This window comes from Centruroides vittatus, unplaced genomic scaffold, assembly GCF_030686945.1.
Source record: "Centruroides vittatus isolate TY-2023 unplaced genomic scaffold, ASM3068694v2 contig_1089, whole genome shotgun sequence".
In the NCBI taxonomy this organism is placed as follows: domain Eukaryota; kingdom Metazoa; phylum Arthropoda; class Arachnida; order Scorpiones; family Buthidae; genus Centruroides; species Centruroides vittatus.
In genome coordinates, this window is record NW_027120700.1 from 626527 (window position 1) to 642202 (window position 15676).

At 32.8% G+C, this 15676-nt stretch overlaps 1 protein-coding gene across 1 annotated transcript in view; it reads right to left on the minus strand.

Moving 5' to 3' along the window:
- Itpr (Inositol 1,4,5,-trisphosphate receptor) overlaps positions 1-15676 on the minus strand; it is a 155076-nt gene that overhangs the window by 58046 nt on the left and 81354 nt on the right. Inside the window, exons 25-27 of the mRNA XM_067270621.1 lie at positions 15215-15266; positions 14707-14872; positions 5157-5381 (exon numbers count right to left, since the gene is read on the minus strand). Coding sequence (XP_067126722.1) covers positions 5157-5381; positions 14707-14872; positions 15215-15266 — 443 coding nt within the window. The remainder of the gene's footprint in view (positions 1-5156; positions 5382-14706; positions 14873-15214; positions 15267-15676) is intronic.

The following is a 15676-nucleotide window of genomic DNA, read 5'->3' on the forward strand; positions in this document are numbered from 1 at the left end:
TAAATATATTTGAACTTTTGATCTGACTTGATATTTATCGTTATTATTACTAATTTTTCGGTGCACGCTTAAAAGCCCAGGCCTGGCAAACTAATCTCGAGTCCGCGTAAAGTACCCGTTAGGTTAACGGAAGTTTCACCGACCGTAATTATAGTCGGTTTCCTAAGATACTAAAATTAAGTACTTTACAGTTCATTTCCAAAAAGACACCAAAATACATAGTTGATATGAAGAGTAGAATTGGAATAACAGTGATTTCCAACTCTGGCATTTTTGTAAAAAGCCCAGACACACTGTCTATGGATTTATTTGGCTTCGTTATCATAAGTAAAGGCTAAAACAAAGGAAGACAACAATAATCAAATGAATCTGGAAAATCATGCAAAGAGAGTGAGAATAGTATAAATGTTGCATGAACTATTTGAATCCTGGAAAAGAAGACTTAGAGCTGTTAAGCAAATGAAAGGACAACATATTAAACATATTAAGGCAATTCATAACAGAAAACTGTAACTTTATGAACTTAATAAAAGCATCCAAATAAAACTGGAATAACCCTGTGTAATGTGATTTAAATTTCAAAAATTTTGTATGCATCTATGAAAAACCAAATAATAATTATAACTCTATATTAATTGTGTTAATGTTTTATTAATATTCAATCAAAAATTTTTCTTATTGCAAAAGTAAACTGAAAAAGTATGTTAATGCTTTAAAATGATCATAGAACTTATTTAATACATTTAACTGAAATACTTTTAGTCAAAGTTTAATTTACAGATATAAAATTTAAACAAATTCCTTTATTTTGCTGTAATTTTTGCTTTATAGATATATAATAAATACAGTATATTGATTTATTGAGTTCTAAATGAGTTACAGTATTAAAAGTAAGTTTAAATTAAAATTATGAAGCACATTTTCAAACAAGGGGGAAAAAGAAAACTTTTAATAGAAATTGCATATAAATTGTTAAAGAGCAGTCTTTAAATAAATAAATTAAAAAAGAATCACATTAAATCTAATAAAGGTAAATTAACAAGGTTTGATTGTATTTTTCCTTTAATTAATTATATTAGATATAGTGTTTGGAAATACAGGTTTATTCATTTATCATTCAATTGCTTAAGTAAAACATATTTAAGAGCACAATCTTTAAGAACCATAAAAGTTTATTTCTGATAAATAGTTAATCTCAAAAATTCATATAATAACATTTTGTAATAAAATAAATAATATTTTTTAACACTTTACCATAAGAACTTGGAAAAATTTCCATGTTTTCAAGTCAGTAAATGAAAATATTTAAGTTAGAATTAAAAGTCTTCTCAAAGTATTTTTAAAAGATTATTTGAAATTTTGTGCTAAATTCAAGACACTTGTTCTTTACTTTGTAATATATTTTTAACATTATAACTATAATAAGAAAATCATAACAACAGGGCCTAACTTAAAATTAATACGGTTCCAATTAGTTATGAAGTTAAGTAAAGTTTATTATATTAATACAGTCAAACCTCGGTTTTTGAACATAATTCATTCCTAAAAATTGTTCTAAAACCAAAACAAATTTTCATATAAGAAACAATAAAAAATGAATTATTCCATTCCTGACCCCCAAAATAAAGCTATTCTTTATTCTTTTTACCTGTATTTCATACATAAAAATGCCTATGAATGCAATGTAATATTATATATAATATAATATAATACTGTATTATATATAATAAATTTTTGTTATTTAATTTGACTTAAGGACCTTTAACATGAATTCTTGAATGTCATTTATATTATATGAATATCAATTAATGCATTTTTTATTAATTAATTTGATTTAAATTTAACTGCGGTACATACAGAAAAATAGTAATAGTATCTTACCTGCATGCGCATTGAAATCTAAGTTAAATAGCAATGTCATTGATGATTTGTGTTGTAATGTCTAATGACGCAAAGAGATCTCAGTGCCACTAACTTCTAAATCAGTAGTCCCGTCATTGATTGGTTGAGCCATTGACTTTCTTTAACATAGGAAGTACAGAGAGTTGACCATCTGTTTCTCTCTAATGTGTGGCTAACTCTTGCTAAGTAGCTTGTTTGGCAACTGAGGCAATTAAGAGTTTTAAATTCTGTTTGAGAACTGATTTGTTTGAAAAGTAAGTCATTTGAAAACTGAGGTTTGACTGTATAGTAATAATTTAGCATCAGTTTTATCATAATGTTTTTGTATACAGAGGATGGAAAAGTGGGTATACAGTTGTTGTAATGGAAAAAACAGAAGAAAACATATTTATTTTCATGCATAAATTAAATCACAAATAAGGAATATGAAATAATGAAAGATAAAATAATAATGACTTGCCAAATATATTTTGTACAACAAATTTTTAATTTACAAAAAAAAAAAAAAAAAAAATCCATTTCTGTATACCTAGTAATCTAAATACCAGTTTATAATCAATTTCTTAACTGTTTTACTCCTAACAATGTTGTTCTATTCATTAATAAATTTATTATTATTAGAAAATGATATCTTTTGAAAAGTTGTAATTCAATGTTATCTTTAATTTTATTTGGGAATAACTAATCCAATAATCTGGTTAAATAGGCATTCTAATGAAAATTAACAGAATATGCAAATTATTAAATATCATCTCCAAAAGTAGTTCTTAACAATAATATTGAAAAAGTTATATTCATAAAGACTTCAATATGAATTAATAAAATCTCATTGAGATGAAAAAAATTACTAAATTTTGAAAATTTAATTAAATTTGAATTTAATTTGCAGTTATTTAATTTAAAAAGTTAAAAGTCTTTTGTGAATTTCCAAAATCATCAGATACTTTACAGTATAATTGGATTGCTGTATGTTAGATTTCAATGTAAAACGTCTTTGTAATCCAAAAAATTATGGTAGACGGTCTCACAGCAATTCTCAGTTTGAAATTATGATTTTATTCTCAAACCAAGAATTGATGTAAGACCGTCTACCATAATTTTTTGGATTACAAAGACGTTTTACATTGAAATCAGATACTTTAATCTTTCATCTGGAAATAATTTGGTTCATTTTATACAATGTTTTAATTTAAAAGTACTGTAATTTCCTGTGAATAACCCGTGGGTTATCTCTAAGGGCTAGATTTGTGTGTTCAAAATTGCAACATATGCACATACATATACACTTAAAAATGCCAGATATATTTGCTGCTACATGCATGTTAAAATGCCTTAAATATCCAATATGCATGTTAAAAGTACTAGTAATATACACTAAAATTTAAAATGCATATATACTTAACTTCTGTTTGTGAGCAAATCTTACTTATGTCTATTACATAACACTATCTCTTCCCATCTAACAACATGCAACAATTATAAGTGACACAAAGGATTTGAAAATTATGACATCACAAAATACATATTAGAATCATGTTTCATGTAAGAAATGTGCAATTAAGTCAATGTCAATTATGAATAAAATTACATATTCAATAAAATTTTATAACTTTCTATGCTATCTAATTGATCATTATTGAATTAATTTCTATATACTCAATTGTTTACAAGAATGACTGGATTAAAAGAATGCAAGTTAAATGTTCAAATTAGAAACATTTGAATTTTGTACATGTATCTGCAATTAGATGACAGAGTGATATTTCTTACAAGAACTGTACTCTACATGTGCAAAAAAGATTCATTGCACAGATAGCAGAGACAGACTATAAATAAGCTGAAAAAAAAAAAAAAAATAGTACTTCTATCATGTAAACAAGCTATAAAGTTTATAAAGCACTTTAGTCCAAAAATTAGTGACATCTGCAAAATATGCAGTAAAAATCATAAATGTATATAAAACATGCTTTATTACTACTTGGATTCAAATCAACATCATAGCATTTAAGGAGAAAAACATACATGAGCATACAAATCCAGCCCTTAGTTATCTACTTTTAAAGTCAATTCAAAAGCAAGTGCAAGTTATTTGTCAATTTACACACTCATACTTAAATTTGTATCTTAAAAGATGATAAATTTCTCATAATTTATTGTTTTCAATATAATAACTTTTAGAGAACTATTTGGTAACCCATTGTTGATTTTGGTGCATGTTAGCTCTGTACAGTAAGTAAAAGCTAATCAAATAGCTTGAATTTGTATCATTGAATATTACACGATCTATGTGCAATTTTTCTTAGTAAAATCAACAATAATGTCATTAATGGCAATTACTTTATTCACCATTTATTGACTGTATCTGGTATAGCAGTTATTCCTGCCAAAAACTACTAGTCACAATGAAACCCTGAACTCATCTCAACCTCAGATAACTCTTCAAATATAAAATATACTAAAGATATTATTCATATTAAAATCTCTTTCTGTTTAATTTTTTACACTTGATTTTAGCATTTATTATTATTATATTTATAAATCTGTCCAATTAATGATAAACTTTTCAAAATAATTTTTGATGAACATTAGTCAAATGAATGAAACCTAAAATTAAAATAATCAATTTAAAGATTTTCATAATTAATTACAAAAAAAAAAAAAAAGCTAAGTTGCAGTCTCTAAAACATTTAATTAAGAGAAAATTGAGCAGAATTTGTATAAATACTTTATTCTCAACACATATTTCTTTATATTTCAATACTTAGACTTTAATGAAAGTTACTCGAATCCCAATCTAGATTAATTTATAACTTTTAATTAATTTATTGATTTATAATTTATATTATTAAGATTTTTATTATTCAAGATTTTATACTGTCAGAATTTACTAGATATGTAGTTATTTTTCAAAATTTTGAATCATAAAAGGAATTGAGATTTGAATTATTACTCATAATTTTTATACTAGTAAAAATTTTTTTCTATAGAATAAAACTGATTCTAAGTAGTTCAAATTACTTTTTAATAATTACTGGAATAAAATCATATTAAAAATTGTAAATATTTCAAAAAAAAAAAAAAGTTAAATACATTTTAGTGACATATTTTCTAAAATCTTCCTGTTTTATATTTTGATTTTAAATGAATTTTAAATGAATTACTGTATTTCCACATAAGGTTTTTAATACTCAATTACAAAAGTAATTTTAAAAAATTAAAAAATTATTTATCATGAAATATTAATGAAAGATTACCAGGCTACTTTTCTTTTTTGGTTTCTTTTCTTTAATTGCTTTTTTATCATCCAGTTCTCCATCACCTTCATCATCTGCTTTTTTCTTTTTCTTTTTTCCACTCTCCTCTGATTTTGACTTAAACACCCATAACTCTGATTTTTCCACTAATAAACGTAATTCATCTAAATCACTTTTTATTTGTTTATAATTTTCAACATCACTGGCTGAAACCAATAATTGTACCTGTATTAAAATATAAATTTATTTATTTAAAAATAATACTCTTAATTCAAATAATATATTAATGAAAGAAATTAATTAAATTATGATAAAAAAAAGCACATTAATCGTTAAAATAGTGGATTTATAGCCTGATTACTTAAAGCAATCATTTGGTTATGTATCTATACATTTCTAGTTGAACTTTTATCTTAAAATATAATAAACTTTTAATAATTCTTTCCTCTCTATATACACAATAATACATGAAATAATCATCATTAGTTTTATTATTAAAAAACTAACCATTTCATGCATAATCCTTATTTAAATTACAATAGTAGAATAAACATATAAAACCATTGCATCAAAAATTATCCTCTGTGAATTAAATGTTCAATATGACTACCATTACATACAGCAACTTCTTCAACACAAAACTGTAATGATGTTGATCATTCTATTGCACATATTCTCAGTTATCTTGTTACAGACTTGAATAATTAGCACTATGATTATTTGTGGGTTTTTCAGAAAAATCTTTTCCTTAATGAATCCCCCAAAGAAAGTAGCCACATGAGTTTAAATCAAGATTATTCAAGGGTCAATTCTGTCCACATAAAAACCAATCAGGTTTTATATAATACACAAGTCAAAAGTGTTATGCAGTTATGCAGAAAATCCAAAACAACATTCACTGTGTGTAGACTAGTTTCATCCTATAAGAACCATTGAGATTGTAAAAACAAACCTATAGCAAGAATCTGAGGCACAAAATTTTCATTTCATTTATCTAATTTACAAAAGATAATGCTTGAAAAAATAAGAAATTACCTCCCCCAAACCATAAGCAACTGAGATAAAAGCAATAAAACTAACAAGAGTGTAAAGGATGCAGTGATAAATAACAAGTAACAGAAGAAGACAAAAAGATAATTTGTGCAATATGCTTAAACAGCCCTGACTATTCACTGTTTATTCAAAAATATTGTCCTCAGAAGTCATGACTTGATATGGCAACCCACACTATAATTCTCAGTGTCTGATGCACTTTTTCATGAATCACATCTAAATTCTCTAATGATTAATAAACAAACTGTTTAATTTTTATAAGATTATCCAAGTAAAAATGTGCATCATCAGAAAACAAAACATTGTTTAATATTATTTCATTATTCTGAGCCTATTCAGTAAACATTTCAACTGTAAGTTTAGACAACACGATAATTTTGTATTGACATGAATTTATGTCACTTTTCAATATTTGTTGCACCAATCATCTGGATAGCCCTAATTCTGCTGCAACCTTCTTTGTTGATTTACCAAGATTCCTTTTTAGTGCCAATCTGACAGCATCAATGTTCTCTGGTGTATACATAGACATAGGCCAGCTATATTTTGTCACCAACACTAAACTATAATCCATTAAACTGTTTATAAAGTTTGTAAGAAAATGCCTATTGCATTTGAAACTAACTATAAAAATCACCTTCTCTTATTTCATTAAAAAACAGCTCTGTTTTAGATGTTCTACAGTGTCTTTCTTTGTCAGCCATGTCATATAAATTGGCACATGCTCAGGAACATGATACTAGTACATTCTGGAGGAGTAAAAACTGATCTCCAAGATCTATTGTAAGTTTTATCTTGACACAAAACTTTGCTCATAGTGTGTTTGATATACATATTCATAATTATTATTAATAAAAATAGATTATGATAATTTCAAAATTTAATTTGATATTTCAATTTAATTGTAGTGTTTATGAAACCGTGCCGGTGCTTATTCTGCAACTTGAACACAAACTATATGGTGTATTTTCTCGGACACATGGCAAATTTCATCACTAAGTTTTCTTCAGTTTGTAAGGAACCAAAGTCCGAGCGTTATTTTTTATTTTACTTTCATTTTGCCTATTATTCTATTTTTGTTTGGGGCTTATGTTTTGTTAGGACGAAGGTTTCCTCACCATTCACCTTAAGTATTTAAAAAGAGAAGAAATAAAACCCAACTCACCGACGAAAGAAAAGCGCCATATGACTCACGCACATTTGCGCTCCCCGAGCGGCAGAAAATAGGTCCGCACCGAGAAGAGGGGGGGGGAGAACCCACAAGCACGAAATAAACTCGCTAAACCTTAAGTAATAAAAAACGTCCCGGAAAGAATTGTAAAAACTAATAATGTAAAAGGTTAGTGAGTAAACTGTCGGAAAAAGGGCTGCCAGACGATGAAAAACGTTATTGTTAGCATTTAAGTATGTAAATGAGGGGAGTGACCGCATTAAGAATTGTGACGTCACCTCACACTATAAATCCCGAATCTCAAGTGAAGACGGTGAGGTGAATTCTGATAGCAACGAGCTTGGTGAGCTTCGCAGCAGTAATAGAGAGGTGTCCGATAGGATCTCGAATAAGTTCCAAGGTGATTTTGAAGTGATTCGAAGTTTGGATCGACAGTCTGAGAAAGTCTTGAGAGTTTAAGGAAATAGGTTCCGAGTATATTGAGGTGACGATTAGGATTTCTAGTTTATAAGAATTATTGTTTTAAGTTAAACTTTTTGGTTTTGTCGGATTCCCAAGGGGATAGAGTTAAGTTAGATATAGATTTGAATTGAGAATTGTCGGGTTGACTTTGTTGAATTTCTTTGAATAAATTATTGTTTGATTTTTACTTAATATTGTACATAGTTATTGCTAAACGATTAATTAAATCTTTGATTTTTTTCTATTGACAAATATTGTCTTTATTTAATTCGGTGCACGCTTAAAGTCCAGGCCTGGCACGCTAACGCGAATCCGAGTAAAGTACCCGGTAGGTTAACGGTTGTTTCCGACACGGTAGAGTCGATAATCGTTGTAAATTAAAATAGTACTTTACAACTGGCGCCCGAACAGGGACTCTAAAGGTTAATATTAGACTTTGTTGCTTTCTTTGTTGATATTGACTTTAGCTTAGAGGAATAACACCTCGTAATCTCAAAAAAAAATGGAAGATAGTGCACCAGTCACCCGAGCCGAATATAACCAGTTGCAACAACAATTGTCAGTACTGTTGCAACAAGTGTCATCCTTGTCAAACGCCGTGACTCATCTAACTTCATGTGTCACGTCTGGAATTGTAGAGCCAACAACACCGAACGTTACAAGTGCTGTACGGCCCGAAACTTCTACTCCGAGACAGGAAGTGCCTACATCTAATGCATCGATGGTCTGGCTTCAGACTGCACCGCCGCCGCCAGCCATCCAATTTAACGGTAGGTCAGCATTAACTGCTAATGATTTCTTGCAGGACCTCGAACAGCATTTCCTGGTAAACCAAATACCGAACACTAGATGGGTTGATACTGCCGCTAGTTGTCTTCGCGGTAGCCCAGCAATGTGGTGGAAGAATGAAGGACGCCACCGAATCGGCAACAGTTGGCCGTTGTTTAAGCGATCTTTTCTGGATCTTTACGCTCCTTTAGCTGACGAAGTAGCTGTCGCTAAAGAACTATTTAGCCGACAATACACAGGAACCAATGGAGTCGAGCAGTTTATATGGACCACAGTTCAGCTATACCGCACGTGGAGACCTTTAGCTCGGGATGAGGAAATTATACAATGTGTAGTTGCCCAGATGCCTCTTCCGTTACGTGAGTATCTGGAAAATCGCCGTTCTTATTCATTAAACGAGTTAGTACGTACTGCGAAAGAGTACGAATTTAGACGAAACGACCAAGGTTCTCCTGACAGTGCAAAGCAGATTAAGGACTGTCGAAAAGTAAGTAAGCAACTAGAGCCGAAAAATTTTGCACCGGCAAAGTCACCCATGACCTGTTATTCATGTGGTGAGGTGGGACATTTTTCGAGGAATTGTCCAAAAGGGAAAGGACAAAATGATCACACAAATGTCAAGACGCCAAATAGTCCCGAAAGAAAAGTAACCTGGAAAAGGAAGGGTAATGGAAAAAGAAAACCTTTAAACTAAACCGGAGACGGCGAGGGGAGGATCCTGTCTCCGATATAGATCCAAATACCTCCACCGTAGGACTAATCGTGAGTGAAGCCTCCAAGTTGCCTGAGGTAAATATTTTTATTAATGGAGTACTAACCTCAGCCCGGATTGATACGGGTTCTGACTTTACTTTAATCAATGAGTTAGTGTGGAGGAGAATTTCTTTGCAGAATAGAAATATTCGGTTACAAGCAGGGCCGAATTTTAAGTTAGCCATTGAAGGAGGAAAAGGAACCTCCATTGGAAAATTCCTGGCAAAAATCCAGATTGGAAGTGTTACCCTTCGACAGGCGTGCGTAGTAGTAAAAGGACTTATAATGCCATGCTTACTAGGGCGTGATTTCGCCAAGAATCATAGAATAACAATGGACTTTAAGAATTGTCAAATTTCTTTGGACGTAAGTCATCCCAAAGAGAGAATTTCACCTAAGTGGGACGAACTCCAAACCACTTTAAGTGGTGAAAGGTTAGTAACTTTGAAAAATGTATTATTGCAATACTCGCAACTGTTTACAGATAAGCCGGGACTAACTAATATGATAGAACATGAAATCGTCACTGACAAAGCGACGCCAGTATGTGGACGTCCGTATAAATACTCTGACGTAAAGTTAAAGGAAATGAACCGCCAGATAGCGGAAATGTTAAGAGATGGTATCATCCAACCATCAAATTCTCCGTGGGCATCCCCGGTCGTCATGGTCAAGAAAAAAACGGGCGATTGGAGATTATGTATTGACTATAGAAAGCTAAATCAGGTAACAGTGACTGATAAATATCCTTTACCGATTATTTCAGAATTACTGACTTCGCTTAAGGAAGCGAACTTTATAACTACCTTGGACTTATCGTCTGGTTACTGGCAAGTGCCATTAAAGGAACAAGACAGACCGAAGACAAGCTTTATTACGAATAGTGGCTTGTATGAATTCCTGGTCATGCCGTTTGGACTCAAAAACGCCCCGGCAACATTCCAAAGACTAATGGACAAAGTCCTAAAGGAAGAAAAAGGGAAGTATTGCCAAGTTTACTTAGACGACATTATTATATACTCATCTACTTTTACAGAACACATCGAACATTTGACCAATGTGCTCAAACGATTGGCAGCTGCAGGACTAACCATTAAGTTAGCTAAGAGTAACTTTTGCCGCCCAGACGTTCAGTACCTGGGATTTAAAGTCAGCAATAAAGGCATTGCGACGGAAGATGAAAAAGTAAGGGCCGTTCGAGAGTTTCCGACGCCCAGAAATACGAAGGATCTTAGCACCTTTTTAGGAATGTGCAGCTGGTACTGTAGATTCATACCTAACTACGCAACTATTGCCGAACCATTGTATCAATTACGGCGGAAAAGGAAACGATGGGAGTGGACGGAAGAATGCCGGCAAGCTTTTGAAAAGCTAAAAAGTAAGTTGATAACTGCACCTATTTTGCAGCTTCCTAGGCCAGGTGTGCCCTATACGTTATATACAGACGCTAGCACGGTAGGACTGGGAGCAGTGCTTTGCCAGGAGAAAGTCATTGCATACGCTAGCCGTACTTTAAACGCAGCCGAAAGGAACTATACGGCCACGGAGCTTGAATGTCTAGCCATTGTATGGGCTACAGAGAAGTTCAAAATCTACTTAGACGGAACCAAGTTCACCGTCGTAACGGACCATTCTGCATTACGGTGGCTTAATAGTTCTACATCCCTCTCAGGTAGGTTAATGAGATGGGCATTAAGATTGCAGGAATTTAGTTTCCAAATCCAACATAGAAGTGGAAAGGACAATCAATTGCCAGACGCTTTATCTAGACGTCCATTGGAAGATCCACAACTAAGTAACGACTCAGACATAACCGCAAAATTGTTAGCGGTAACAACATTTGAACGAGAGAAAGACCTTATAGACGCTCAACGAACTGATTCACAGTGGAGCGGACTGTACGATTACTTAGCGACTGGGAACTTACCAAATGACCCAGCCATGTCAGCAGAAATAGTAGGTAAGTCATCCCATTACCGGCTAGTAAATGATGTTTTATATTATAGCCGGAAAACAGATGACACTGGAGGTTACAGACCAGTAATTCCGTACAACTTACGGGAGGATGTATTACAAGAACTACACAATCATCCCACTGCTGGCCACTTAGGTGTACGAAAGACTACGAAAAAAATACAACAACGTTGCTATTGGCCTGGAATGAGAAAGGACATAAAAGAATATGTACTAGGATGCCATACATGCCAGATAACGAAGTTCGACCAGAAGAAAACGGCCGGACTAATGCAAGTCCCCGAGATAACGGAACCAGGGGAAAAGGTAGGCGTAGACATTATGGGACCCTATCCCAAGTCCAACAAAGGTAATCAGTATCTTCTTGTTATGGTGGATTATTTCAGTAAGTGGGTGGAGATTTTTCCCCTGCGGAAGATTACCGCGGAAAATGTGGTAAATTGTATGTATAAAGAATACTTTTGCAGGTATGGCATGCCAAAAATCTTAGTATCCGATAACGGACCCCAATTCATATCTCACCTCCTAGCGGAAGTTTGTAACCGCACCGGAATTAAGCACATCCTGACGACGCCATATCACCCTCAGTCGAATTTTACGGAAAGAACGAACCGCACCTTGGGTAGGATGATTGCGGCATACATCGAAAGGAACCACAAAGAATGGGACACCCACATATCGGAATTTGCGCTGGCCTTACGAACTTCAGAACAGGATTCGACGAAATATACGCCAGCTAAACTACATCTCGGGAGAGAGATTGCACTCCCGTGGGACCGTCTAACGGCTTATCCAAGTCGCCCTACGACTATTAGAGAAAAATGGGCAGAATTACAACAGATAAGAAAACAAGCCCGAGACAACGTGCGAACTGCACAACAGAAACAGAGAAGGGCTTACAATTCACGAAGACGGCCAGATACATTCAAGGTGGGTTCATTAGTTGTTTTAAAAGCTCACCCTATTTCTTCTTCTAGCCGACACTTCAGCGCTAAATTGGCACCTAAGTGGTCAGGACCTTACGAGATCGCTAAGATTATCTCACCAGTAGTTTACGAGATAAAAGATCCCCACACTGGGGCCAGCCACGGAAGTCAACACATCGCTAATCTGAAGCGATACACCCTTTTTCCAAAGAGGAAAACTACTACACCCCTACTCGCAACCAATAGGGGCAACGTTAGAGGATCACACTCCGTTACGGGATCGTCGATGGATCACGGAACCCGAGCGCCGTCCATCGCCAGAGCTAGACCGTCTGGAGTCATCCAGCGACGATTACGACCGATGCAACGAGTGGATTACAGACAACTCGCCGGTCTCACCAGGAAGCCGAGAGCCCAAAGATAGAGAAGGAAACCAGAGGTATATATTTTTCTTTACAGATGGTCCTTGACCAAATTAATTGTAATCCAAGGGTCCCTAGAAGGGAAAGGATTTTGGCTACGGGGGGGAAAAAAAAAAAAACAAACAAACAAAAAATTTATTTTTTTTTCTCACGATGACGGACTGGAGTAACTACATACTAAAACCATTAACAATGCTAAATTATAACCCGACAATCAGTCCGTAGCGTAAGAAAGATGATAATAATCGTTAGAACAAAATTTTGGGTTAACGTTTCACCCTGCTCACGCCAAATTAGAGCGTGAAAATGGCAACAAACCTTGGAACACGAAATGAGCACATGTCAACAGTTTCCCCTCTATTGTATCATTACGTTAGAATAAAGTTACTAAGCAACGAGTCACTCTCGCTTATGATAAATCATTGTAAGGGACGGATTCCTTTGTAACCTGGCAGCAATTGTAAATAAGGCGCACTACTTAAAAGAAAAAAGAGTTGGAGGATTTTGGCAGTAAGTAAAAAGAGAAATAACTTTCTCTTTACTCTAAAGGGGAAGGGGTGTAAGGAACCAAGTCCGAGCGTTATTTTTATTTTACTTTTATTTTGCTTATTATTCTATTTTTGTTTGGGGCTTATGTTTTGTTAGGACGAAGGTTTCCTCACCATTCACCTTAAGTATTTAAAAAGAGAAGAAATAAAACCCAACTCACCGACGAAAGAAAAGCGCCATATGACTCACGCACATTTGCGCTCCCCGAGCGGCAGAAAATAGGTCCGCACCGAGAAGAGGGGGGGGAGAACCCACAAGCACGAAATAAACTCGCTAAACCTTAAGTAATAAAAACGTCCCGGAAAGAATTGTAAAAACTAATAATGTAAAAGGTTAGTGAGTAAACTGTCGGAAAAAGGGCTGCCAGACGATGAAAAACGTTATTGTTAGCATTTAAGTATGTAAATGAGGGGAGTGACCGCATTAAGAATTGTGACGTCACCTCACACTATAAATCCCGAATCTCAAGTGAAGACGGTGAGGTGAATTCTGATAGCAACGAGCTTGGTGAGCTTCGCAGCAGTAATAGAGAGGTGTCCGATAGGATCTCGAATAAGTTCCAAGGTGATTTTGAAGTGATTCGAAGTTTGGATCGACAGTCTGAGAAAGTCTTGAGAGTTTAAGGAAATAGGTTCCGAGTATATTGAGGTGACGATTAGGATTTCTAGTTTATAAGAATTATTGTTTTAAGTTAAACTTTTTGGTTTTGTCGGATTCCCAAGGGGATAGAGTTAAGTTAGACATAGATTTGAATTGAGAATTGTCGGGTTGACTTTGTTGAATTTCTTTGAATAAATTATTGTTTGATTTTTACTTAATATTGTACATAGTTATTGCTAAACGATTAATTAAATCTTTGATTTTTTTCTATTGACAAATATTGTCTTTATTTAATTCGGTGCACGCTTAAAGTCCAGGCCTGGCACGCTAACGCGAATCCGAGTAAAGTACCCGGTAGGTTAACGGTTGTTTCCGACACGGTAGAGTCGATAATCGTTGTAAATTAAAATAGTACTTTACAAGTTGACAAAATGCAACCCACCTTTTGCAGTCGATTTTGTCAACTGAAGAAAACTTAGTGATGAAATTTGCCATGTGTCCGAGAAAATACACCATATAGTTTGTGTTCAAGTTGCAAATTTCAATTTAAGTTATTTTATGATTATTTATTCACAGGGTCAATTGTTTGCATCAAATGCAAACAGTTGACCCTATGTAATTTAATTTTGTATTTTAGTAATGATCTTTAGATTTTTCAAAATAATACACTTGAGTTGCAGTAAGATAATGAAGAAATTATATTTATATTCAAGTTCAAAAATCTAACACTTAAAACTGAATGAATGACATACATTAAAATAAGATATATTTATAACTTATTTTTAATTTCACATTAAGTACAGTACATTATCTATAAAAATTCTAAATCTAAATAAAATCTTATACTTTACTTGTTTGAATGCTTGAAGTACTTCTTGTCTTTGGCTAAAATGTCTAAACAGTAACTGAAGGGCTCCTGATACCAAAGCTGGATAATCATGCATAGTTAAATGAAGAAGAACACGTAAAAATGTACGACCACCTTGACCATCAAGATCTATGTCAGAATAATCTTCCCTACAAATACAAAAGATAAATTGCTTGAATTTAACTTAAAAGCAAATGCCTTTTTATTTTAATATACATTAAAATTTTATAACTGATAAATTATTAATAAATTCATTATTATTATATTTTAATATGGGATGCTTCTATTAATTAATATGAGTGATCTCTACAGTGCCTATTTTGTATAATTTTTTTCTTCTTAATTTTATGAAATTAATTAAATATTAAAAATTTTCTCATTTAATTCAAAATTATTGTGTTAATAATTTATTTATTGGAACTATCATCTCGGAAAAATATTCTTTTCAAATTATGTAATATTCCATTTCCATTAATGAAGTAACTACTTACGTTCCACCAAATATTGATTCTGCCTGATGCCCAATTCTTTCCAAATCTATGCCTATATTAAAATATTAAAAATAAAAAATTATTAAATTCTGAAATAACTTTAAAAGAATATAGTAGTTAAAATTTAATTTATTTCTTATTCAGTTCACTTTCCTTTAAATCTACAGTAGAGAATCATTAATCTGAACCCCGGTAATCGGAATCGTCGGTAATTGAAACGATTTTCAGTCGGACTGTGTCGTGCCAAATCGAATGTTTTTGATACTAGATTTACTTCTAAAGTATAATTTTCATGTTTTTATATTCTTCAATATATTTATTTTGTTTGTACAAAATGAAGAAATAATTTTTAACAATACGATAGCCTCGATTATTATTATAAAATTTTCGTTAGGCTTAAAATCAACGAAAATTCAACACGAAGCGACACGCAACGGAGAAAAATTTGAACATCGGACATGT